The sequence below is a fragment of the Battus philenor genome, unplaced genomic scaffold (assembly GCF_028537555.1).
Source record: "Battus philenor isolate CCGP_79_NKW_IND1 unplaced genomic scaffold, ilBatPhil1.0.hap1 SCAF_26, whole genome shotgun sequence".
Taxonomy (NCBI): Eukaryota; Metazoa; Arthropoda; class Insecta; order Lepidoptera; family Papilionidae; genus Battus; species Battus philenor.
Genome location: NW_027181689.1, coordinates 11718244 through 11745421, shown reverse-complemented (window position 1 = coordinate 11745421; position 27178 = coordinate 11718244). Strand labels below are relative to the sequence as shown.

The 27178-nt window shown below is 46.0% G+C and overlaps 1 protein-coding gene across 8 annotated transcripts; it reads left to right on the top strand.

Annotated features, from left to right (window-relative positions):
- Window positions 1–319: 319 nt before the first annotated feature.
- On the top strand, window positions 320–26457 carry Pur-alpha (Purine-rich binding protein-alpha). 8 transcript variants are annotated; one of them, XM_068768731.1, is made up of 9 exons: window positions 320–411; window positions 13501–13548; window positions 15680–15792; window positions 16796–16960; window positions 18143–18321; window positions 19527–19650; window positions 19951–20079; window positions 20650–20697; window positions 21069–26457. In XM_068768731.1, the coding sequence occupies exons 1-9, from the start codon at window positions 369–371 to the stop codon at window positions 21102–21104; spliced, it is 885 nt and encodes a 294-aa protein (XP_068624832.1). In that variant the 5' UTR covers window positions 320–368; the 3' UTR covers window positions 21105–26457. The 8 variants fall into 8 exon arrangements, with proteins under 8 accessions (XP_068624832.1, XP_068624836.1, XP_068624834.1 ...); XM_068768735.1 differs by having other exon boundaries at window positions 321–834; XM_068768733.1 differs by having other exon boundaries at window positions 321–834; window positions 13486–13548.
- Window positions 26458–27178: the final 721 nt, after the last annotated feature.

Below are 27178 nucleotides of genomic sequence, written 5' to 3'. Positions count from 1 at the left end.
ATCTTTCAAATTTAAGATTTATTTTTGCGTGTTTATTTTACCGTCCAGTCAGAGCAACTTATAAAATAAACAATCAATAAAATAAATATTTTCATAAAATAATTATAAAACTGTAATATAAATAACATTATTTTATTAGACACAGGAATACGTTAATATTCATTTACGTTTAATTTGTGATTAAATTTATAAAACGTTATTAAACAAAAATGTAGACAAGGATGATAACTCTTGCATAAGCAAATGCAAAAACTTGGCAAAACTGTTAACAACTGTATTTTGATAGGTTTCAACCATAGACAACGCGAGTTGTCCGAGAGGTTCCGAAAAGATCGGCGGATTGCCTGTAGAATTCGGTGCGGACTGAGATGTCGGATATCGGCAGCGCTGACGAAGGAATTTCTAGTCAGAGTACGTATTTTTTTGAAGCGGCGCAGCGTTCAGAACGCCTTTCGTTTCGCGCCGTTTTTGTTAAACGTGCCGGAGGACGTTCACAGTCGTGCTAACGTCCAAAAGTAAATATCTCATTGTTCCCGTTTCAAAATGGCGATTTCGGGTTTGCTAAATTGCGGGCATTGAGGCCTTCGAGGGTCGGCGGCAGCGCGCGGCGGCGGCGACGGTGCGGCGCTGCGGCGGCCCGCCCGCTCCGGGGCCTCGGCCGGTGGAGGTTGACGACCTATTGATTTTTTGTCTGCGACCTCCCGTCGGGCGGGCCGCTGCGGGCCGGCATCTCGTCGAGGCCGGCGGCGCTAGCTCGAGGCGGTCGCGGCGGGCTCCGCTCCGTCGCAGGGCTGGGCCACTGCGCGTCGCCTGAGCGCGCCGGCATCATGGCAGGTCAGTGACCGCGCCTACGCCTGCCTCTCGTCTTCCGGTCCTCCGGTCTCGGTCCTCACTCCTCGCTGCTCGCTCCTTGCGTCGCTCGGCCGGCCGGGTCCCATACGGCGCTCGTACGCCCGCGCTGTGTTCGGCGACTCCACAGCTGTTAGCTGTCAAGATAACCTTTACGTTGTGTTCCTTTGTTGTTAGGAGTGGCTGCGAGGTGGCAAGAAGCTTCTATCGCGTACCGGTTGTTTTGATTCACGAGGATCGAGCGTTTAATTGTGTAACAGTGTATATTGTTTAAAAGTGAATGCATCATGTGACAGGACAAAGGATTTCATAACTCAAGATTATTACAGACAAAGAAAAATGGTGACATTTCGTGACGAACTGTGTTTAAGTTTACGTCCAACGCGGTTAAAGTGCTCGATGGTCCTGAAACGTGGAGTCAACAGATTTCTTGGACTAAAGTGGTATCAACATTTTTTCAGTGGTTTTAATATTTCTCAGTAAGGTTCACAAAGTGTACAAAGCTTCCAATTTTCGACTGGCGCATCGGGCTGTGATGATGTACCAACATTATCGTCACTCCAGCAGTACCTGTAGTCAAGGTACCAACCTCATCTTATTCAGTAGTGCAGTGTCTAGTTGTTGTTGGAAAAGCTGTTCTATTGAAATTGATATCGGTCATGATGCCAGTGAGTGAAACACAGTTATACAGTTGGGATGCTGAATGTGATGCTATTCTTGTGTCAGATGTTTCATTAGACTCCAGTCCCATGTGGTGAAGGCTCTAGCAATACACTTTATTGGCATTTACTTCCTGTTGTGAGTATGCTGTAATTTAACACAAAATGCTAATATAACCAATTGGTCAAATGTCATCTTGTATACTTTTTTAATCTAATGACAATTTTGTATATCAGTAGTTACTTCCTGTGTCTGTGTGTTCTGTAACCAAGTACTTTGTAATTCAATGTTCATACACTATAAATATTTGGAGGGAAATATATGAGCATCTGGTCCAGATGCACCTCTGCCCTGCAGGCATCTGCTTGCATTAAGTTTTTCATATTGAAGGGTTTTAAATTATGAAAGCTTGACATTATTGTGATTATGAGGTATTGCAACTATCTGTGAACGATGTGTCAATGGCCAATTAAGATGACATTGCATTACCAAGCATAAGTATTTTTAGGAACATCTCTTAGCATGAAGAGTTGTACAATAACCAAATTTTATGGTTTATATGATTGAAGTTGAATAAATTTTAATTACATACTTATTTGTTATCAAGCAAGCAATAAGCAGTTCCAAAAATAACTGATAAGTGCACAAATACCTAGAATCTGCTAATCTCAATGAAATAAATTGATTTTTAAATTGGCAATATGTATGTCTAGTCAGATCTTAAAACATTTTTGTTGTGATCTGATGCTAAACCTTGTTATCGTTGGGAGAGTTGGTGGGAGGTAATTTGAGGTGGTTATCCTAAGGTAAAGATTTCTTGTCTGAATATTTTATCAAAATGAAGATTGGTTATCAGTTGTTTAAATAAGAAACATAAAAAAAAAACACTTCAACTTTTGTCTTGGAAAGTTGCTCATTCTATAAATGTTTCTTTATTTGTGCTCATTGTGATATTCTTTATGAAATTATAATCACATACCATTACTTTTTATATCATTTTTAGCACTAACAATACACAACTTCAGTCAGCCTAGTGCACCATTTAATTGGGGCTTAGTTATATAAAATGTTACTATATTTACATGTCACAAAAACTAATTTTTGCAATTATATATATACATAAAATATTTGATACATTTGGTAGTTGCAATAAGTGGCTTATGTAAAACCTTGCAACGAACCTTACATGTAGCATGTCAAGAGTGATACCTGTGGCTTCATTGGTTCTGTAAGAGATGGCTCAATGGTAAGCCAGCCGCATGATCTATATAGAAATATACATTTTGTCACATAGCTTTACATTTAGAACATGTTAATACTACAAAATGTAACTTTTCATTTATACTAAGTGCTAAAAGTTCTTATTGTGACCAAACCCACCATATTTATTAAAAAAAATAATTTCTTTGAGTTACCCACTAAACAAATCTGAAGGTTGATTTTAATTGGACATTGGTTTATGTGACTCCTATATATTATGTATGCAGCAGGTTGCAAACATGAATAGCATATTGCATTTTGCATAAGTACATGCATATGAGGAAAACTATTTGCAATGCATCATTTGACTAGAACCGGTTTTACCCTACTTGCCCTAGCGGGCTTGCACTGCATTTAAATTTCAAATAGACTTCTGCAAGTTCTAATTATTAAAACTCTTGATGTCTAATTATTCTGGTTCCAATGTGTCATAAATTGTTACAATAAAAATTGTAATTGCATTATACTTAAGTCCCGCAGTGTATCATGAAGAAAACTTAAATTTCTATAAGACAGTCAGGCTAATAACTTTTGACAGGAGTCAGTTGAGGCAGCCAGGTTTTAATAAATTATTCAATATTTAAAAAATGTTTCCTGACCCTAGATTTTTATTTGATCTTGGTAAAGTCCCAGTATTCTCAAGGTGTTTGACATCTACCTCCTGTGGTCAAAAAATGGGTTTCCAAAGGACCAGTTATCAACCCCTTATTAACACAATTTCTTACTTGAAACTTTTAAGATACCATATAAGTTTTCATTCAGTAATAACTTGGTATTGCGGCTGATATTTTAAATGAAAGAATTAGTTTTGTGCTTTAAAAAAATATTTATACATTATTTGTGTTGACAATTACAACTTTACTTGACATTTACTAGATTTTATGTCTATTTATAATGCCAAATTTACATACATAACAGTAAACATTTTAAGTTATTTATTTTCATAGGAAAAGGCTAAAGATATGTTTCTTAATGTAATTAGGTAGTATGGGGTTCTGAAATATCAGTTCACTTTGGAAAAGTTGTCCCTTGCAAGAAATTTTTGTGAAATCCCTGACCAATACCATGTTAGCAATTCATTTGATGTTCAAATATCCGTCACCTGGTTAAGTTTGAGTGTTAATTTTGTGCATCCATTTACCAATAATACTTCTTATGTAGTCTTTCTTAAAAAATGTTTTTTTTTGTTTATGACTATTGGATGCATGTTTAATTGGAAACTTGCAAAGGAAATTAGATAGAGAAAGCTAATTTAATAAAGAGTTAATTAGGTAGATATTCTTTGAGATATCATATCTCTTTTGCAATTCCTTCTTCACCATCATTTCAGCTGCAAGTTGTCCACTGCTTTACATGGGCTTCCTACATAGATTTCTGATAGGAGCAATTGGAAGTGGGTTGTATTCAGCATCTTTCAATGACCTGGACATCTGTCCACCTTGTGCAACTTGAGATTATGCCCTGAGACAATAATCTACATACAAGCATCAAAGATAGCTGAACAATTAGCATTATTTAACCATGTATCATTCTTATAAATATCATTGGGCAGAAAAATTGGTGGCGATCAGGAACCGGTAGATGCGGTTTGGACAGGAGTCCCACTAGGTGGAGCAATGACATAATCAAGGTTGTGGGAAGTTTCTGGACATGGCAGTGCAAGATTGGTCATTGTAGCTGTCTTTGTGGAAAGCTTATGTCTCGCAGTAGATGTCTATAGAGAGACATGTATGAATAATTTTGTATAAATTAAATAAATATCTGTTAAATGAGTAACAGCTCAGGATTTAGTTGGTACAGCTTATCTTGACTAAGTCAAGAATTATGCATATGTTTTGCTAGTGTTTCTTGTATTATGTTGTACTTAAATCTCAACAGAATTTGTCTGAGACATGCTCAAATGTCACTAACTTGACCATCTAGAGTATGTTTCAGTTGTTTTGTTTCAGTATGCTTTACACTTGTGCTCAGCTACTAATATCTATGAGTGGTGACTTTGAATATCGTAGGATGTTCACTGTGGGACATATGCCTGCCTCATAACTTTTCAATAGGGGACTGTTAGAAACTGGCCTGTATCCAGTGGCTTTTGACAACCTTACCCACATTATTTTTCCACCTTATGAGTAGTTGACCTATGCAGCGCTTACAGATCAGTTGTTTCCAATCCAGAACTTTGAGGCCCCAGTGGCTATTCCTTGTTTGTATGTATTTTTCTTGCCCACTGCTACTTCAACTTGCCAATCCATTGTAATTTTAACAAGAGGATAATATTTTTTTCTTTATTGAGTTTTAGCAACTAGGAATTTCAAAAAGACAGAAATTAGTGTGGTTTCCGGATTGCGGCTGTGATTGTCACTCAGCAATGTCCAGAGGTCCTTGTTAGAGTCATGAAGTTGTTGAAACCTGGTGCCCCCCACGATGTCTTCCTATGGTCCTGGGTCTCATTATATTTGCTGTATTATCACTATGCTGCAATCAAAACTTGTTGTCCACTTGAAGTGCTGTAACATTTCCACGCTGCTCTCCATGTCCGCTCTAGTTTAAGTAGGCAGCTGATTCTGAAGTTCCACTTGGCACTTTTCTACTTTTGAAGAGTTAATTAAATTGTTTGTTATTTTTTGAGTTCATAATCATTCAAGGCTCCCGCAAATTGTGAACAACTTTTAGTTTGTAATATGTGTTAATCTGTAAAATATCTTTAAATATGTTAATCTGTTTTCTATGGATTTTATAACATATTCTCTAAAACTTTCTCCCTATTTGGCCTCTGAACTTAATTCCTTGTCCAATCAACCCACAAGTTTGGAGTGGTATTTTATCAGCGCAACAGTAACAACCACCATAATAATCGTCGTTAGAAGCTATTGGCCTATGGAATAGACTTTTTTTTAAATAAAGTGCGTGGTAATAGTTCGCCGCTTTTACACTTGGATGTGCAATTGATTGAATCTGTTGGCAAGCTAAAAATAAAATCACTTAATTGTGTGACCAATGTCACTTCAAACTGAAGGTGTTGTTAATAGCATCAACTGTTGTGTTGTTGAGATGTTAGTAAAAAAATTTAGGGTCATTTAACTACTTGTTACGGTACTATCTAAAACCTTAGTTTCCAAAGTGGTCCAGGAGGAAACTAAGTTATCTCCTGGATAAAAACCACCAGCAGCCCTTCAGTGGCGTGGACAGCACTCCCAAAAACCCCGTTCACGATAGTTCTAAACACCACATCGACCCATCGTCCGCCTCAGAGTCGGTGAAGTTAGTGAGAGTTTAAGCCTCCACGCTAAACACCGGTGAACACTAGGAGGACGTTCTGATAAGAGGACACCATTCTTCGCTAACGTTGTTCTCTCCGAGCGGGATCTCAAAGTTATAATTCTTCGTTAAGTTGTAGCAACCTTTGTCAGGAGTTTGGTTCGTGAAGGTTTTCTCTTAATTGCCGCGGTGTTGAATTTGTTTCTCTTTGGGACAAGCCGTCAAGCACAGTGAGTCCAATTTCGAGAAACAGATTACTCGTCGAATCCAATTCTGATGGGCAGCGTTCGGGAAGTGCATGTTGTCGGTGGATGACGTACGGATCCGAGACGTGGTCACTTTCTTTAGACTTTATATTCTCAAGTTCACCCAGAGAGCAATGCAAAGGGCTGGGCTTCGCTGCGAGATTACGCACAGAAACGAGGAGATCCGCAGAAGTACCAGAGTCACCGACGAAGCTCGAAGCGTTGCTCGGGGGGCGCGGGCGGGGCTCACCGCTCGCGCCGCCGACGGCCGGTAGACGCGGCGCAGGTTGGAAATTCTGGTCTAGCAATGAAGCACTCGTTCCAAGTGGTTTTTATCCGTAATCCAATTTACATATATTATCTATCTCAGACGAATTTTGAATTCAAGCGGCCATGTTTGGCGATGAATTAACAATCTGTTTTATCAGCAACAACTATTTCGCGGGGAAAGGCGGCGAGAGGTACGGCCGTGTACACGCTAGCGTCGTGGAAATGGCGCGCCCGAAGGTCCGCCGCTCTGCGGTCTTTGGATGTTGGAGCGTCTTGGCAAGTCTTTGTGTGGGAGTTTGGTGCGGCGTGTGAATGTGTGGGTTTGCGCAGTTTACGACGTGCCGTTAAGTTCCCTGAGACTGCCGGAGCCTCAAACCGCGCTGTGGGCAACCAAATAAATAAAACAAAAGTACAACAGACGGTGGAAATGATTGTTATTTACTTGTCTTATAAATTTATTTCGTACAAAATATATGTATTTTAAAGTGCATAAAGCGCGGGTCGTCTATTGAAGTCTAAAGTAACTAATTAAACAAAAGGCGTTTTAGTAGGCGTTTAGTAGTTTAGGATTATGTGGGAACACTACCCGTGTTCCCACATAATCCTGGCCAACAAAAGGCAGGGTATCCTGAGTATGCAAATTTCTTAGCTAAGTTAAAAAAACGGTTGTGCGAATTGGCGCGCGCGCTTCGTCCTCGTGATTGGGAGCGCGTACGCGCGGAGCGGCGGCGGGTCCGCGGCGGGGCCACCGGGTGGGCAGCCGTGCGCACAAAGCGCTTGCGTCACGGCGGCCGGGCAGCGGCGGCGGCGGCGGCGGCGTCTCAAGGCGAAATGATAGGTTTCACTTTTTTGCGCGTCTGGGCCGCGTCTGTAGCGAAACCTCCGCTGCCAACGACCCGCCTTGAACTACTTACGCAACGCGGGCGGCGGGCTGCCCGCCTTTTTATTTCGCGCGAGCCCAATCGTCCGGCGCGCGGCACCTGCGGTTATTCAAATTTTCTATTGCCTAAAAACTAAAAGTAATTTAAGCGAGGAATGTTGTACGAGCGGTGTCCGCCAGGTTCTTCGTCGGACTCTAATTGTTGCTGCGGATCGCACGGCGAGCGCCGTAACGTTACACCTCGTTAAATCATATTATTTAAACTATCTTCAAATTAGATTTAGGGCACGGATGTGCATGACGCGAAAAACTAGGAGTAACCAGGGCCGTTGAAAGTTTTAATAATGTATTTTATGCGGTACACTTATTTTTCTTTTACTTTGATACATTTGCGATTAGTTGCTGACGTGGCTCGTTTTCGTTGCGCCTGAACAAGCTTCAGGTGCCGCTCCGCTCCCGGCTTGTTTGGTAATTCGTCGGCCGCGTGTAAGGCGGGCGAGCAGCTGGGCTCCGCCGCCTCTATCGTGACGTCATCGAGTCTCTCTCTGGTCCGCGGCGCACGAATTAAAGTCGCGCGCGCGCTCACTGCACCACCGGACTAGAGCAGGGCGACTGCTCGTGCGTTTGAAACTTCTAAAGGGGTGATCTAAATTATCTGATCTGCAGACCTTGTGCTGCCGAGAGTTATTGAAGTGTCGCAATCCAATAGCTTTTACGCCTTTAACTAACCACCCTGGCCTTACTGCCGTTCATCATTTCTGCGAGCTTTTCGCTGAGACGCACGACGCATCCAATAGAAGTCAACGTATCGAACATATACGATTTCTCATTCTCTGCACGAACTGGTCACCTTCAATTCACTGGTTACCGTCTGTTCTCGCACACTTGTGCAGGTACTGCTTAGTTGATCGTTACAGATATCTGGTATTTATATATTAGGCTGCTATTCTGGTATAGTACAATTGTCGAGTTTCTAAAATTTTAAACATTAAATTCCTTACCGCTACTCTACATCACCCTACCCGGCAGTCGGGAAGTTCGGTCATGCGTTATGACGGAGTTGCCTTTGTGCCGGTCCCTCCCCGATTGATTGTCCTCCGATGAGGGACGAGTATTTAACAAATGTTCTGCGAAGAAATCTTTGTCCGAAACTTTAAGTTGAATTAGTTTGTATGCCGAGCGAAGTTTGTTATAGTTTCATGGACAAAGGGATTTCAAAGCGGCACGGCGGGCCGCAAGATCGCTGCGGCCGGCTGGACATTGTGTGCCCTCAATAGTTGGCTCGCGACGAGCCGGCGACGGGTTTGGGGGGGGGGGGTGCGAGGGGAGCGGCGGCGAGTGTTCCATTTTCTCATTGAAGAGATTACTCATTGCCGTTCGCCGCCCGTGAGCAGATTTGCGTCTGATTCCCTCTATCGGAGCAGAGCACCGGCGACGTCCACCTCTTTGTGTGGGCGCCATTGCATTTTGTCAGCAGAAAACCGACTTAGGGAGCCCGCGCGAGCTCGGGTCAGTGCTTGCAGTTATGCCATCGCGTCGCGGCGGGTGGAAGTTAACCTCGTCTCGTACTTCATAATGCACACACAGCGTCTTGATTCAAAAATAACAATCTTTTTCCAAGCTCGTGAACTAATAGCACGTAGCAGCCCGAGCCGATGCTCTTCCGGGAGCCCGCGGGCTTCGCTCACTTAAAAGAGCCCTCAGGCTAGACGCCTTCTCCACCTGACCACCTCGTACCCGCGGAATTCGCAAATGCTATTTGGGCACCAGTGAGAGTCCGACAAAGAAAAACCTTTTTTTATACCGTAAGATGATAATGTAACGCCTTCACAGAATGAGCCTTGGACTGTGTATTGAAACGGCACTACCGCAAAACATGCTATTTTTATGTTGTTGTTATGTTTTTCCGCACCAGCGAATGATCCGGACCTGATTTGTTTTAAATTCTTGTTTATGTAAGAGACCTTGGTTACAATCCTTAAAAACATCGTTACTTCGGCCGCGGGGCGTCTTGACTTAGACCTCCCCAGTAGATATCCAATAGGACCGGTTGTGAGCGGCGGGCTTCCGGCGCCCTGGGGAGAGTCGTCTATCCATCTTGTGGGATCATCACCAACAAAACCTTAACGTGTGACCCGTCGACGGCGCGGGTACAGCGGCCCGCTGCGCCCGTGCCGCTTGTCAACGAACGCGGTGTCGACGACGCTCGCCGCCACGCTTGCAGGCGGCGCTAGAATTTATTAAAAACGTGTTTTCGCTTTATGTGAAAATGGCAGATGTTTTCAGTTCCGAACGGTAATTAATTCAAGTACTATTATTTTAATCACTGATAATTATCCTTTCGTGCATCAAATTATCTAGACAGCTGCCGCAATTATTTTGCGTTTTGCAAAATATTTGTCTTTGGTGTTGTCACGTTTTATGCGTTTTCTTGATTTTTTGCAGTGAAATCAACTACTGTTGTCCGATTTTGGTAGAATGCTGCTAATAATTCGTAAACTATTAACTAGCAGGCATCCCGCTGCGGGCGCTATTCCGCGCGCGTTAGGTCGGTGCTTTTCTATTGTCCTCTCACTCTGGTTAAAAATGTTCCAGTAACGTTTTGCTTCAGCCCGCAAATCATTTCTTCTTTGGCATTATGCGTCCGTAGTTCCAAGTCTAGCAAGCGTTCCAAGTTAGCGTTCGTCTGCGGTCTAGTGTAATTGTAAATTTTATAATTTTGCACGCCCTACCAGCGCAGTTGGTCCGGCCCGGAAATCAAATGTTATCTAATGTTACACGCGCCGCGAATCGGTTGTAAATTTTCTTATTTAAAATTTGATTTTGGCTGGGCGCTCGACCCGCGCAAGAATTTGATTTAGCTGGAACAGCAGCAGCCGTCGCGTCAGTGCACGATGCACGCTCGGGGTAATAAATAATGTTACGACCTGCGCCGACGCACCCCGGGGACCTGTACAGATGTCTAGGCAATGTGTCTTCAACACAGCCAGCTCAAATCCAGTGAAGCTGAAAATACTAATGGACAAATAGCATTTGTACATAACTGATGAAAAGAAGCAGATATGAAGCACGCTGTAGTCGAAGTAAGTAATATTCGATGTCTTCCGAAACCGAGCTCCGACAAATTTTCTTCGATCATAAGTTTTTTAATGTTTCCCGTTGACTTGGTGCAAAGTTTTAATTTTGTTCTGAGAGTGCGATATTATGAAGCAGCAAGACATTGTACAGGTCGCTGCAGGTGGATCAACGGAAATTAGCCGCAGCTCGCGCCGACTGCCGCCGAACGATTTCCGGCGGCGCTCGCAACATCCAAACAGTTACGTCCGTCGGATCCGTCTTACGAACTCCTCGCTGATTGCGCTTTAAGATTCCGCCACATTGCGCCACATGGCGATATCACTGGTCGCTCGCCGCCGCTGCCCGGAAAAGCCTACCGCGCTCGGACTCGTCCGTGTCGAGGTTTTAGTTGCTGTAAGTAAATCGGAAGGACGTCGGGTGTTTTCAAAGTGTTAACTTAAATAGCGTTTGTAAGCGGTTAATGGCGAGCACCTGTCCCGCAAAAGTAAGTTGACACAGTCCAGGGCCGCTGTACCGCGTGTCAGGTAAGTTAGTTTTTGTAGCTCCACCAGATACCCTATCTGTTCTCGTAGTAATCGGACCAATTTCTTGTTTCTATTTCATGTCGTTATCCCGTGCATAAATTTTGATATCGTTATAAAAAATTAGGATTTATTATTTGATATCGTTTTGATAATTTAATCTCGTACGTTTTGTTAGCTGATAATCTTTATGCATCTGCTTAAGATATTACTACTTGTTACTTGGAGCCCGTCTCTAAGATTATGAGAGATTCCCTGTTTGACTTGAAAACCCCTCTGCTGCGCTCGTTGCCTTGGGGAGGCATCAGGATACCTTACAGAACACAAGCATAGCCATTAGCCATATATCCATCCTCAACCACTACATTCTAGGTTTCCTTATAATTTTATTTTGCAACATTACATTTATTGTCCATACATTTAACACATATTTTCTTTATAATTATCATATTATATTATACTGTTTATTGCATTACTTGTGGTTCTACTTTATTTATTTTATTTCTGTTTTTTAGTCTATGCTTTACTTTTTTATTCATATTCAAGTCTATTTGAATCTATTACTGTTTACTTTTATTACCACCTTCCTGCAGTAGCTGAGGAAGCATTCTTTCTCCCCTTCGTCTTGCATGATGGCCGAGATACTTCTTTCCTCTATCCTTTCCTCTCCTTTCGATTATTTATCTTTAGACGATCGGATTCCTTCGACGGTCGACAAAGCCCTACTTTAAACTCCTATGAGGTTATTCTGCTTTTTCTTCCGTTCTTGGGATACCACTCTGTTACTAGTCTGGCCCATTTCCCTTAAAGATCTTTGTTTGGAAACGAATTTTCATATTTTTTATGCTTAATATTGTTGATACGGTTATAAAAAAACACAAAGTTTCTTGTTTTTATTCGGTGCCGCGTCGCGAATAAACGCAAAGTTATTTTTAAGCGGACGGTTTAAATGATTGTTAACTAAGAAAGGAATTAATGTGTTTGGAACCGGTCGGTGTAACATCTTATGAGGATGCTCTGTGGAGGGGTGAAACACGTGTAGAGTGAATTAAAGGTGGTAGTTGTGTTTTGCATTGTTTACCGTACGCGCATTTATCAGCGGGCTGGCGGGCGGTGCACTACATTGTACGACTACTGTTGCATAGCGAAAGTAACTATATATTAGTCGCTTTCTTACTTAGGATCGACTTCCGCAAGGTAACGCCTGAATCTATTAGATAAATGATTCTTACCTCATATAATAAATCTATTTTGACTTTGACTACGGTCATTATTAAGTAAGAAGCCACGTGCTTACTTTCTTTGTAATTGAAGAGCCCGGCCCATACTATCCTTTCGTTTCGTCTTTGTCGTTTAAAATTTGATTTTGATCAGTGATCGCTATTCCCTTCTCCATATATCTCATGTGTGTATTTATTCTCGCCTATTGGATTCCTACAAACGTATCACATAAAACAGGTTATCCAATTAAACATCTGTTCGGTTAATTCGAGTTGCCGACGTTTGTCACAGTCGAGTTGGACAGATCAAGTCTGTGTGGTGTGATGCGCGTTATATTTCACGTAGCAAAGTGTCGAGGCCTGCCTGCGGGCGCGGCGGCGCAGCCTTCGTGCGATTGTAACCCGACACCGAGCTGCGCCTTCTACACTCCTGCTCTAGTATTTTATCGTGTTGTGTTATATTTGCTTGTTTTGCGCAGGCCCGTCCAGTAAACAGTTTTAACTTGTGTGTAATATGTGGATCGATTGTTTTTTATTTCATCTTCATCATCATCTGTTAAGCCGCAGGACGTCCCGCCACTGCAGGATACAGGCCTTAGATTTCCAACATGGCTGGTAGGAAGCGGCTTACATCCGGTACCAGCTCTGTCGACCTACACAAAACAGAACTACTTATTCTTGATCGGATCTCGCAGAGATATCCTGAACTGCTCCCACTGCTCATTGAGTGACTGTTGTTTAATAAGACTGAGTAAATAAAATCATGACTTAAATACGTTTTATTTTTTTATTGCACTGTAAAAGATCTATTATTTTTAATGAGAAGAAATCTCTCGAGGCACATATTTTGCAATAAATAAATACACAAAACTGTGTTTTATTTGAATTACCCAATTTTTCTTTAATTTTTAAAATTTTTAAAGAAAATGTTAAGTGTCTCCTTCGCCCATGCATCCTTGAATTCTTCTCGTAATGTACACGCTGCCGGGATTGTAAGTAGCCCCAGATTGCCTCAAAGCGAGCGCAAAGGCAATACCAATGTTACGGGCGCCGTGTTCACCAAAATGTGCCCAACCACCTGCGGAGCTCGCGGCACGCCTACGGCTTCCCCGCCGTCCGGTCGCGCCGGGCGGCGTGCGTGTTTCGTCAGACGTTTAATGTAATACGTACAATAAAGATATATAATATACATAATATCGCCGTTAATCTTGTTCGGAGTATCCCATACAGGTTTTATTGTCTAATAGATTTTATGTTTCCAGAGTACCATGGTCAAGGTATGGAGGTGGGCGGAAACAATTTTGATTCAGGTGAGTCACTTACCGGTGGACAATTTAATTTAAGTTTATTAATAAATTAAGCAAAAAAAAAAAATAAGAATCGAAGCCTTAAGGTTTATGAAGTGTAGACCAGGGATCGGAAAGCGCAGCGCTGGACATCCGTCCACGTGCGTCGGTTGACTCTGGATGCAAGCCACTCTCAACCGCGTGCAGCGGCTGTCATACGGCTGAAATGATGATAAGAGATTTTAATGCGAATGGAATGTCACGATGAATTGTGCTTCGATATTAGCTCGGCTCATTAACGCGCGGCGCCGGCGTCGCACAACAATATTTGTGATTTAGCACAAAATGCAACGTCGACGCCGACAGGGAGACTTCGTGCAGGTATAGGTTGCGTTTGCCACAACGCCTCCGCCTGACGCTGAGGAAATTACTCCGTTGAGTGTCCGTGAGCTCGGAACCGTAGAGCCTTGATGATCTTCCTAACAGGTTATTCCGATTGGAATAAAATTCAATGTGACGCGGACGAGACATTTATGCTAAGAAGCCTTATAACTCTGTCACTAGGCGCTAAGGCAGTGGTAGCTTCGCACAGGGACAATGCAGCCGCGCCTCGTCTATTAGGCTCGATAGAGAATGTAACCCGAGCTGTGCACGTCGGCGTCGATCATGTGTGTTACAAGGGTATCGAGGGGCGGGGAGAGGGGCGAGCGGGGGCGGGCGCCGGCGGAGCGCGTCGCCGGTTCAAATGGATGCGATTTCTAATCAAATGCCGTCACGTTACGCGGGTCGAGTTGCGATACCGCACGAAATCGGCACGGCCGACGTGACGCGCTTCGGGCCCGATGTCGGCAGCACGCGCTTTTTGCATTATCAGGAACCATAACTAATTTGAAGTCTTCGCAAATCGCAGACAAGCACAGTAGAGGCGTTACGAAACTATCTTACCCTAATGAGAATTTTCGATACGATTTGAACCTCAATCGCATGTCAAACGTTTGTTTAATATTTTTACAAGCCCACGAGTAGGTTTTTGTACGATATTGTTTCATCATCATCATCACCGCAGCCGTGTGCGTCCATCACCGGAGCGGTTGCAGGCGGCTCGCGACGGCTTTAGCGAACGTGTCTGTTCGCTCGGGCGACTTACTACTACTCATTTGTAATTTCAAAAGAAGTAAGGCGGCCCGAGATGTCGTCGGATGAATACTTTTGCAAAAGGTTCAATTACACAGCAGAACCGAGAGAACAAGTTGCTCTCATAACGGTCGGGGTGATTTCGTTGACATTGGTCGGCATTGCTGTGGAAAATTATTTAAATTTTCTATCCGTTCCTCACACAAATAATCCTTCGCAGCCTCGAACACGGAGACTCTTGTTAAATATTTAATACGATGCACGAGATTAGTTTCACCACGAACACGTCTCCTTACCTGCAAAGCCTCCACGTTCAGTACTTCTTCTCATCGTCTAATGTTGTTTACCCGTCTGCAATGACAACTTTGTCGGATTTGGTCTTGACTCTTTTGCAGTAGCGAGTCTTTGGAGAGGGATTTTGGGATGTTGAGCTTTGATATTGTGTTATTAGTTTCAACTAGCTCGTAGATAGACAGATATCCACTTGGATCCTGTCCTTGTTGCATGTATAGCTGGGAGTAGCCGGCTTCCAGCGTCCTCCGACGACTTTAAAAAGCTCCTCTGTCCACGTAGTAGACGTTCTCCCGAGCCTCGGGCCCCGGCGCCCGTCAGTTATACGGGCTATATGGCCTACCTGCTGCCGTTGCAATTTGCAAATGTACTGAGCTATATCGATTACTTTTGTTGGTTTACGTATTTCCTCGTTCATGTTGCAATATGGCACATTTGCAGTTGCAATATGTTTCGCACAGCCCCCTACGTGGGTCGTTGAGCGACTGAAAGTGAAAGACATATGACAGTATACAGTTGGTTGTAGATCTTCGTCTTTACGCACTGAGGGTTTTAGGTTCAAGGACCCCAAGACGGGAATTTGTAAAACAGAGTTGAGCAGTCACTCGGCGTAGCGCACAAGGATACCTTGCATGGAGGGCGGATGGTTTGTCGATTTTGGAATACGAATCACCTTTAGTATAGCGATCTGTGTAAATAAAGTGCGTGTTAAAGTTTCCTCATATTTCAGGTCAGCAACCGCAGGAGCAGGAGTTGGCCACAAAGATGCTGCAGATCCAGTCAAAGCGGTTCTACCTGGACGTGAAGCAGAATCGCCGCGGCCGCTTCATCAAGGTCGCGGAGGTGAGGACGCCGCTTGTTATTGCGACTAAAATCAATTGTGATTATGTATTTTTGGCAGGAGAGGGACGGGCGTCACCTTGATGTTGAGTGCATATTGCTCGGCATCGGAATGTTGAGATGTGAACAGAACTTGGCCATCGTCCGGGCACAGCGCACACGGTAGCACTGACGCACCGCCAGTGGTCACCTACCTGCTTACTAAATATGCAGGGATTTGCGAACGCACACTAACGTGTTATCTGTGGCAACTGTTCGTGCGCGCCCTCTGGCGTTTTGGTGCGGCGGCGCTTAAGTTTATTTTCATGGCGTCGCTAATAGCAAAGAAAAGTAAATAAAAAAATCGTTAACGATATCTTAAGCGATCGCGACGGTAACAGGGTTAATCTGACTTCTGTCAACGAACTGATCGCGTGTGTTTTAATTTTTTTTGCTATCGGAGTTTTTCATAATTATTAATTTGAAATTATTTGGATATTTATGTAAAACAAAATTAATATCAGCGGAATACTTACTGTAGAGAAAAACTTGAATTAGGGCCATTACTTGACCTGGTTTAAGATCAACTGAATTTATTAACCTGGTAAAATAAGCTAGTGGGTGTGGATTTCGAAGTAATTTAAAGTTAGAGCTGACTGATCAACTACCAAGGTGGTGAGTTTAGTCGTTGTGGTGCGTGAAGCTGGAGCGCGGCAGGCACGCGCGAGACGTGGTCCTCGTGGGCGGCGTGCGTCGCGTGGTCGTGGCAGCCACGCTTTATCGCTCGATAACGCGCCGAGATAAACTTGTGATCGATAAGAGATTATTGATTATGATAAAAGAATATTCGGCACCTGTTGCTGTTTTTGAACAAATTATGTCTATAAATTATAATATTTTCCTCTAGACTCTAGACTTTAGAGAACAATGGCATAAAGAAACCCGCCTTGGTTTACTTTTGTCTACCCTTTGATGTTGTATTGTGTTAAAACTTAATGTGGATCAATGTTGGTGCGTGTCGCCGCAGATCGGCGCGGACGGGCGGCGCAGCCAGATATTCCTGGCGATGTCTACGGCGGCCGAGTTCCGCGACTACCTGTCCAGCTTCAGCGACTACTACTCGTCGCTGGGCCCGCCCAACCCCGACAACGTGCCCGACGACGGCAAGCTCAAGTCCGAGATGATGCTCAAGGTACACCGCCGCCTGTCGCAGCTGCACGAGCGACCGCCGGGAGCCGGCAGCCGGCAGCCAGCAGCCAGCAGCGCTAACATTAATGTGTTATGATAATCTACGCACACCAACTTCACGAGTGCAGGAACACCCGAGAGCACGGCGTTGTTGTGTTTGTCGTGACGTTTCTTGTGGTATAACTTTTGAAATTGATTATGTAGGTCAGGGGCCCCTAAACGAGTTCATATTTGCATTCGCGGACCCTCTCCCTGCCCGAGTCGTTTGGAGATTTATTTTCTGGCTCATAAATATTAGTACGGCAACTCAAACAAGCAACTCGCGACATCCGTGACGACACTAGATTAATAATATTTCTTAGTTGCAATTATTATGTAAGATCGTTGTAAAACTTGTCACCGACTATTTGATATATTGAATGATGTTTTAATATTTACATTTAACATTAATAAACTACATAGCAATAATTTGACGACGTAATAATAACGTATGTATTACATGAAATTTCATATTCAAAACAAATATTTATAAATCATTTTTTCAGCCGATAACTTAATATTAAAATAGTTTCCCCTCGACCCCTGAGCACGCATTACCCCTTCGGGTCTTTAAATCCCAGCTCAAGAATCGTTGAAGTACGCGGTGCTCCGAGACCACAGCTGAACCTATTTAAGTTTGACGAAGTGTGAGATTGGCTGATGGTAGTCCCCGTAGCTGCCGCCGTCTGCGCCGCACAGAGCGCCGGCCTCTAACGGATGCCTGCAAGCTTTTCTCACGCACGTCGCCTCGGATAGGAATAGGAAAGTTGGCAAGCTCGTAGGTTGCATAGGGAAATACGTAACGCAGAGGCGCTTGGGCTCCCGACAGGCTCCATCGTTTGCTATCGGACTATCTCGAGGATTTCAATAAACCATCATTAAAACTAGGACGACTAGGAATAAGATAATCTACTAATAGTTTTGGCGCCCACTAAACAAATAAAGTCTGTATATGTTAATACGGTTGAAACATTATTGTCCACCGACCGCAGAGCGCAACATGTTAGGTGTGTGTGTGTTGCGACCAAACAAATGTTTTCAATTGGACACAAACGCTTTGTAATTATGAACTGTTGGTGGTTAGGCAAGCGGGCAATGATGATTCGCTGCATTGTTGACGGGAACAGATTGTGTTCGCTCCGCGCAGGACAACCGGCGGTACTACCTGGACCTGAAGGAGAACTCGCGCGGGCGCTTCCTGCGCGTGTCGCAGACGGTGACGCGCGGCGGCCCGCGCAGCCAGGTGGCGCTGCCGGCGCAGGGCATGATCGAGTTCCGCGACGCGCTCACCGACCTGCTCGACGACTTCGGCACCGACGACGGCGGGTGGGTCTCCCAATACTACTCTACCTACGACACAAGTCACTGGCCCGCGTGGCGACCAAGTCTTGTACCGCACGGCGCGGGCCGCTCGTAAAGTTCGCCACAACGACCGCGTCCGGCGACTTTCCGAGACCTGGGTTATGTCATTGTCCCACCTAGTGAGGGATGTACCTATAAACCGCCCCTTAATTATACAGGACATGGGTTCATTGGCCGATGTGGCAAGTATGTTGGTGCTAATGATCAACACGTTTGTCCGTCTCCCGATGGAGGACACGAGACTACAATGTCCCGTACTGTTGGCAGTGAACGAGTAATTATAGCGAGTGCTTATCTCGTAACGGCTTCATGTGCAGCGTAGGAGGGGTGTGTGGAGGGGAGGGGGGGGGGCAGCCATACTACTGCATATTAATTACGTTTACATGAAGGCGGGGACCTTGTTCACGATTGCCCGCACAGGACGCGCCCTTGCCTACATAGCGTACGAAAACACATGTCGACAGTTAGTTGTTCACCTTCAACTACAACAGAACCGCATGGCTTCTGGAAAATCAAAACTTGAAGCGTTTAAGTTTCGACCGAGACCAAGTCGGCGAGAGAACGCGCGCGCGCCGACACGCGGCTGTGCGTAAGTATTGTCGCGGTGCAGTTCTCTGGAAGAAAGACAAGTTTATGTGGTACTCCTCCCACCCTCCTACTACCTCCTCGGTAGTTGTTCACGGTACCTTTGGAGGGGTTTTAGGATCTCTCGAGGAATGTGCCAGTGACAAATCAGGCCCCCTCTGACTACCGTCCTCAACAACACAAGATGAGTTTTATGAAATGTTTAAGTTGTGGACAAGCTCAATACTACTAGAAGAACCTAGGAGTAAAGGCTGGAACTAATATAACTTGCGGTCTCACTTGTATTTTCTTGTATGTCGACATGAGGTAGAACACAAGCGGCGGATCACAATCTGCCGTGGGCGGTGGTCAGGTGAGCGCTCTGCTCGGCACTGCGTTATGCAGAGATATACATAAGGTTCCGCGATTGCTTGTTGCTTCACTAACTTCATCATGAACGCCGAAACTAAAACACTTGTCATTCCACCTTTCATAAAGCATAACACTCCCGTTCTCATCCCTGTACATTTTGATAACATTTCGATGCATTGCTAGTTTATAAGGTGCCTACTAACCCATTTTCATTTTTTATTTGTATTTACTAGGTTACTCTCCGTCGACAGATACAAAGGGGAGCTCCCCGAGGGAAGGCACTTGCGGGTGGACAACAAGAATTTCTACTTCGACATCGGACAGAACAACCGCGGCGTCTACATGAAAGTGAGCGAGGTAAATGGATCTCGGTGGTGTGGCCCGCGCACGCCCCGCCCACCTGCGCGTGCGCAGCTGCTTCGCTTCTCATATTATTTTCGTTGTTTTTATTTTGGTTTTGTAGCGACCGGACGAGTGAAGCATGGAACATGCAGTCTTTGTAGTGCGACAGTCGTAGTTTGAACTTAGTAAATGTGTTTGGTAAAAACGGTGTAACGTTGTTATATATTTTTTTATATTAACCGACCGACTCCCCGGCGCGTACGGCCCGCGCAACCAGTACTCTATCACGTCTAAGTATGTTCCGTGCGTTTACAGGTGAAAAGTAATTTCCGTACGGCGATAACGGTGCCAGAGAAGTGCTGGCCGCGCTTCCGCGACATCCTATCCGACTATTGCGAGAAGATGGGGCGCACGCTCCCGCCAGACTCCGTGCATGACGTCCCGGTATGTACACACACTGTTCCCGCGCACTCTTCACTCGCAGTGCTCTAGACTTCATCATCATTCCAGATTTAGGGCATTCAGTGGACATAGGTCCCCCCCAAAGATTTCCAATGCGACCGGACGGAAGCTACATCCAGTCTTTCGACGGCCCTTAACAAGGTAACTTGTCCGCTGACCATACACAAGACGGACGTCATCCGTCGCGCTTGCCCAGCGGCTGTCTCTTCTATGCGTTCTGTGGCCTGCGTAGTATCATCACGCAATAGATTTTAAAAGTTCATCAAACAAATACCAGTGAAACAATCAAATGATAATCTAAATGAATGAAAGACTGAATGAACGACGAGCGAACCAGCTACCATTCACTTTGTGACTGTCATGGTATACAAGTGCGGTCATTTGGACATGTTATATGTCTTTAAGCTGAAGTAGCAACGTCCGAATGCTATGGCAACCAGTCGCCCGTATCTCGAACCTCCAGACCCCCGGCCGCGGTGTTGGTAGGGACTCGTCTCTGTTTATGTCGTGCGAGACCTTGTATAATGAGTGTGCACGTGGCTCGTGTTGCAGGGCGCGCCGGGTCCGCGGGCAGGCAGCGCGCAGCCCTCCAGGGACATTGTGAGTACATCACATGCTGTATCGCACGACGAGCTGTGAGACATGTGGCACAAATATTGTAAATAGATTAACGGAAACTTATTGCAAACTGCAACTGAAACGAAACGAATCAGTTCCGCATAGAAACCACCAGCAGGCTTTTCTTGTCCTGCACCATGTGCTCCTGTGTAGTGACGCTACCTTCAAATTGTATGAAATACGAACCCATTACCCTCCTACCCATAGGTTTTTAGTAAAAAATTGTAAACTAACTTATTAATATTCTATGTATGCATTAGTCTGAATTTTTTTTTGGTATAGTACAATGACTCCTGTTTTTGTTAAATGTGTTTTGTATGTGGGTGCTGACTGCATGTTTTTTACGATTTCAGGACACATTCACCGGCAGTGCCCCCAGCCGGATTTGATGCGCGGGCACCGCCCCGCTACGCCCCGCCCGGCGCATCTGTATATAGTACTCTATGGACGTAGCAGCCCCCCATCCGCCACACCGCACGCGTAGCGGCCCCGCGCGGCTACGCGGACCCCGGGCCCCGCGCCCCGCGACGCGCGAAGAGACTGCAGCTTCATGCGTCACGCGTCACAAACACAGACACACGCATGAGTGGCGACGCCCACGCGCCACGCCCCCTGTCCGAGGCGGGAGGCGTGGCTCCGACACTGACGCATCCCGCGTCGCCCGGGCGCGGGGCACACTCCTACAACTAAGGCTTTAAGCTTTTATTTTGAACGCCGTGTAACTTCATTTTTAATGTGTGTAAATAGTTCGGCCCGGAACGAGCCAACGTGAGGCGCAGTGGACGCGCCGGAGCGACTCTAACCTTGCTACTTTCTGTGAAATCGCAAATCTACAAGATGCCACTTTCTAGTTCGTAGGCGTATACGTTTTGTTTTTTTTTTACAATTAATTATTTAATGATAGTGTATGTAACTGTTTACACTGAGATGTATGCGACGGAGTGAGAGGACGGGGCGGGCGGCGCGCGAGCGGGTGCAGCTCGCAGCCTGCCGGCGAACATTCACGTGGCGCACGTAACATCCGATTTAATTCTTAATGTTTAATTAAATGTTTGTGATCAAAGTTTGTAAAAGTTTACCTGGAAAGGAACAAGGTTCGCAGGCTCGCCCGCCCCCGGTCCCGGAGTGGGAGGCACCGGGTGTTTACAGGGCGCGTGCAGTAGCGGCCAACTCGAATCTTTAGATAAGAAGCGCACTGCTGTGATATACTCGTAGGCGTACGATCCGACGGATTTAAAATGTTATCGTGTAAGATGGACGCGGTCGCGGGGCACATTCAAAATTGAGCCCTGGGTATTGAATAGTGAGGTGCCATTTGGTTTGTGCAATTGCTTTGAAAGCGTATACGATTCTCCATCGAGGAGTTTGTTTGGTATTTACATATATATATATATAATGTCACTCGAAGAGTTATGTGAAGGTTTGGAAGATGAGACACAAAATTATAGGCGTTTGTTTTTATAAAAAATTTGCGTCGCAGTGACCTAGTCCGGGTCTGTGCTTAGTGAGGCTGCGTCGCGGCCGCGTCCATGTGGGTAGGTTAAGTTTGGTTACGTAAGCACCCTGTGTGAGTTCGACGGGGACCCGCCGCGGAGCCCCGCACGTCCGCCGGAGGCCGATCACTAATGACCACTCTACATATCTATGGTCCGCTCTTATATTTCCTCCAAAATGTATCTTTATGAGTTACAATAGACGATACCGTCAGTATCTAAATACATGCATTTCCGTTGGTCGAACATATCTCGTTTACTTCGGCCCAGTCCGCCGGCCGCGATGTTCGCTGGTATCTCTACTATGATATCCGGCGCTCGCACGCAGCGAAGGAGCATAATATTCGGAGCCGACAGCGGGCCCCCGTCGGATGCGCGGACGTTGTGTGGGTGTGAGTGCGTGTGGTGTGTATATATGTGTGTGCGTGTGTACGTGTGCGTGTGCGCGGGACGCAGTAGGTTAGGACAGCACTACACCAGGCGTCGGGCGTGCCTATAAACTTATTTACTAAATGTATTTATGCATTTTGTTTTTCTTTTTTTATTAATTATTATTGTGTAACTATTGCTACATCACGCTCGAAACATTTTCACCTTTTATTGGTAGCTTGTTCGCGACGACGCGTTACTCGCGTCGGTAAGAGGGCGCGGCGGGCGCCGGGCGCGCGGGGCGCCCTCTTATGCACAAAAACTACTTTTAGGTTTAGGACAATGGATTCGAGTCATCTTAGTTGATAGAGTTGATATTCGCTTCGCTTGTTGTTTTTGTGGTCGGTTTTGGTTTCCCCGCGCGCCGCCGCTGCCGCAGCGGATGCGCGGGTCGTTGTTTGCGTCAAAATATATAAGAGTTTACTTGTCATCTCCAACAAAAGTTCTGTAGCGGCGTTGTCCGTGCACTTTCCGTATGCAAAGAGATATAATAGATAACGCAGTTCGCTATAGCTGTGCACCGGCACACGGAGCCGAGGGCGCTACTGACACTCGTTCCCGTAGCTCGGCACTCCTCCGGTCGCCGGAGGCTCGCTCTGGTCCGTGCCGTGCGTCGTGTCACAGCCAACGAACATATATTTCAGAGTTTAATTATAAAATTATATTGTAAGAGTTTTTATCGCAGCTAGAGCCTGGGCTCGCGACGGTGAGCCGATGACACCGTTCCGTTGGACGCCACGATAGGCGCCCCGGCCCCGCGTCGGTCTCGCATCGGCGCCGCGCCGGCCCCGCCGCCGGGCCCGGACACAGTCTACTTGTCCTCGCGTAGGTTAATTCACAGTACATTTCCCTCTGAGACCATAATCTAATATAGATAAGTTGGTGGCGTCCGATTATGTGTTACATATAGTGAAAAGTAAATTACTATAGAAATCACTTCTCTATACGAATAGAAATATTATTATACTCGGAGCGGGTCGGCGCTCGTGCGTACTGTTAGTGTAGTCGTTAGGGCGCAGCGGGGTGCGGCCGGACAAGAGGGGCGGGGGGCACATAGCCGACGCCACGCCCTCCACGACGCGCCTCATCTACCTCTCTCACTCCGTCTTCACTCGAATGTTCACCGTCGGCGAGCGCCCCCCGCCTCCAGTGGCTTAATTTTAACAATTTATGGTACAAAACGTAATTTAGTTCCATAGACATTTAAGATCTACAGAGTTTATATTTAGAGAAGATTAAAAAATTATATTGCGGCCGGCGCCCCGCTCGCTGCGCACTTTGATATGTACAGCGAGATGTTGACGCAGCGCCGGCGCGGCGGGCTCTGGCGCCGCTCACTTCACGCTCGTGTCGATTCGGCCACGAGTGACGTGAGAGGCCGCCACGTGGAACGCGGCCGCCGCGCCCGAGTGCTTGTGCTGCCCCCTGTGATACCGCGCCGCCCCGCCGCGCCCCCCGCATCGCCCCCATATCGCCCCCACTTCATACCCCACGCCGCCGGTTCCCTCTGTATCGCTCAGCTTCCCACTTTCCCCTCACCTCATACCTCGCATTTATTCGCCATTGCAGAGTTTATTATACGCGTTGTTCCCAATGTTTTTATTGACGTTTGAAATGTTTGTTTATATCCGCACGGTGACAGGTGCCGCTTTGTACACAGCTCTGTTTATACACCGGTTATGTTTGTCAGTCGGTGCGCTAGTCGCGTTGCTGATGTTGTTTGCTACGGTGTCCGCAGCGCAGGAGTCGCCGCGCCGCCCCCAGCCGCCGGCGTCGGCTGATGTCATAGTCAATTATTATAATATTGATCGGTCGACAGCGGGCCCGCGGCAGGCTCCGGCGGCACCTCGACGTCGCCTCGACGTACTCTTAAAGTTTCATTCGCACGACGAAAGCAATTCGCGCTGTGAACAACGCTCCAGCGCCCGGTCGTCGGACGACGCGGTGCGCTCGAGGTGCCGCCGGAGCCCCGCGGCCCGCGCGCCGTGCCCGCTCCCCGCGCAGTTCATACATTATATAGCTCACTAATAGATATTGAACGAAATCATCGCGAAACCGATGTTAAAATAAAAAAGTAATAAAGTAATTATGATCAGAGAGTTATAATAGTACGTTAGTTTTAATTATATTTCTGATATTGATTGATGTTTTGCTAAAAAGATAATTTATCTGTACGTTACGTTTGGAGTGGCAGCTCGCCGCCGCGCGACCGCCTCAGCCACCTCAGCCGCCGCAACGAAATTCATTTTAGTTACAAATAAGCAATACCGCAGTACCTGACGTCGATAAAGAATATTATTGAAGGGTTGCACCGGAACGAACCACTGGAGACAAACGCAGAACCGGCGCAGCGAGTGCGCGTTAGAGTAAGCGGTTGCAGGGATCACGTCGCGCGCGAGCACGGGCGCGCCCAGCGCGGGTCGGAGCAGTCGCGCGCGCGCGTCCGCCGGCGCGTGCAGCGGGCGCCAACGAATACTGCCAATCGATTGTAGTTTGTGTTAAGGGATAAGGAAGAAGCGTAAGCGTAGGGTTAAGCGGTCGCGGATGTCGCGTCCCCTGAACACTCGGTACTTCCCGCGCAGCGTCGGGACGGACCTCTCCGCCGACGAGGGCGACGGATACGAACTGTGTTCTGTAGTGTACCGTGCGACAGGGCGTTGTCTAGATAGGTTGGCATTTCGCACCGGCGCCATTTCGCTCGCCGAAGGATCGCGCGCAATGGCGTCCGCGCGGCCATTAGACGAGAGCTAAGATAAAAAAAATAGTTTGCAATGTAAATTGTGGTGTTAGGATTAAAGACGGGCATATTGGGTGTTGTGTATGGAGAGGAAGCTCGTGGCCTCGGGCTGCACTTGTTTGTTCGTTCGTACAGTTGTTGCGAAGCATCGAGACCCAATATGCGTAGTGTCGGCGGTGTAGCTGGATATCGTAATGAATGCAACGGAGGACTGACGCGGCTCATGTGATGAGGTTAAAGAGATTTTCGATTTGTTTTTCAAAATTCCCGGAGCCGTGTGTGACACGGCCGGAGCCCGACGTTTTGTATCCAAAGATCGCAGCGTGTGCAACTTCCTATAGATTTATTGTAATAGTATTCTATATACTTGTTTGTTGTTTTTCTATTGTTTGACGCCGCCCAGCGCGGAGACGCATCTCCCGATCGGATTGTATTGACGTGTCGTGAGCTGGGAGGGCGCGGTCAGCGCGCATTCGCGCCCCCTGCCGGCGTGCGGGGGGCGCGGGGGCGTGCGACGCGACCCGTGTTTGTTGGGCAATTGATAAGGTTCGGTTTGGTATGGACGCACGGCTCGATTCGCTAATGTTGGGAACTAGCGATGGCCGGAACTTGCCAAGCGAATTTCGACCGCGAGCCCGTGCGTCGCGCTCGGTCTGTACGGTAATGAGGCAGTCAAACTGCAGCTGATGGTGCTTTGTGTGTACTTACGCGGGATACATATATGTATTATGTATATATATATAACATGTGATTTCTTTTTTATTTCTAAAATGTAACATTTTGTACGCTTATTTATTTTTGTAAAATCGAGTGACACTGAACAAATTGTAACCAGCCGTGCAGAGCTCGGCCGTGGGAGACGTTTTGTGAATTTTTGTTTCGACGACTCGATGTAACCGCGGCGCGGACGCGTCCCGCGGGACACGGAGGCGCCGCGGGGCAGGCAGGGACGGGGGGGAGAGGAGGAGGAGGTTAGGAGGAGACAGAGAGGAGCGCGCGCGCTCGACATACACAAGGCGGAATATTGGCGCGCGACTGCGACGCGCGGTGTGCCGTAGGAAAGTTTTACGATAAATGGTGAAAAAATAAATAAATTACAAAAAAACTTGGCGGGCTTTTTTATTTACTGGTTGTGTGGAATATTTATGCGGTGTAGACTGGCAAGCCGCTATCCACCGCCCCCTTCCTTTTGATATTGGAAGAAAAGAAGGTAACTTGATGGCTATATCTGTTGAAATTGGCAAAATCACACATTAGACGCTCATGATCTTCAAGCCAATAATTTTGTAGCCAATGAGTTCGTCACAATTGTCTTCATTATTGTCAACATGTTAGATCCGGAGAGACTACCGTGGAGTTCAGCTGGTAGCTGGGCACAATTGGCGACATTCATCAAGCATAGATAGTTCCGCAGGTCAAGTCGTTGTGATCAAATTTAGTTGCAGGGGGCGTTCAAATTACTGTTGGCATATAGAACGTCTAATTCCAGTAATCGTTCCTAAACGAAAGTCCAGAGCATAGTGACCAGTTGGACATGTTTCTTATTGGCAACGATTCAATGACGCGCCGTGGCTAAACCGGGGGGTGATTCGATGCATTCTTAACCCAAAAGTACTAGTCAACGGACGGGTCGCATGCATTGTTTCAGATTTTAGCCATAAACAAGGTTACAAAGATAAAACCAAATTGTTTTAAACAAATACAAAAGTAACCGAGTTATAATACAGCGATGTATATTCGTCAGGCTTAGCTATAGGTCAAAACAGATTATATTATGTCTATGGAGTACCATTTTAACGACATC

Coding starts and splice junctions, on each gene's coding strand:
- Pur-alpha (XM_068768729.1), top strand. CDS start 369: ATGTCGGATATCGGCAGCGCTGACGAAGGAATTTCTAGTCAGA. Junction 19,651..19,950: donor TCTACATGAAAGTGAGCGAG/GTAAATGGATCT, acceptor GTGCGTTTACAG/GTGAAAAGTAATTTCCGTAC. Junction 20,080..20,649: donor ACTCCGTGCATGACGTCCCG/GTATGTACACAC, acceptor CTCGTGTTGCAG/GGCGCGCCGGGTCCGCGGGC.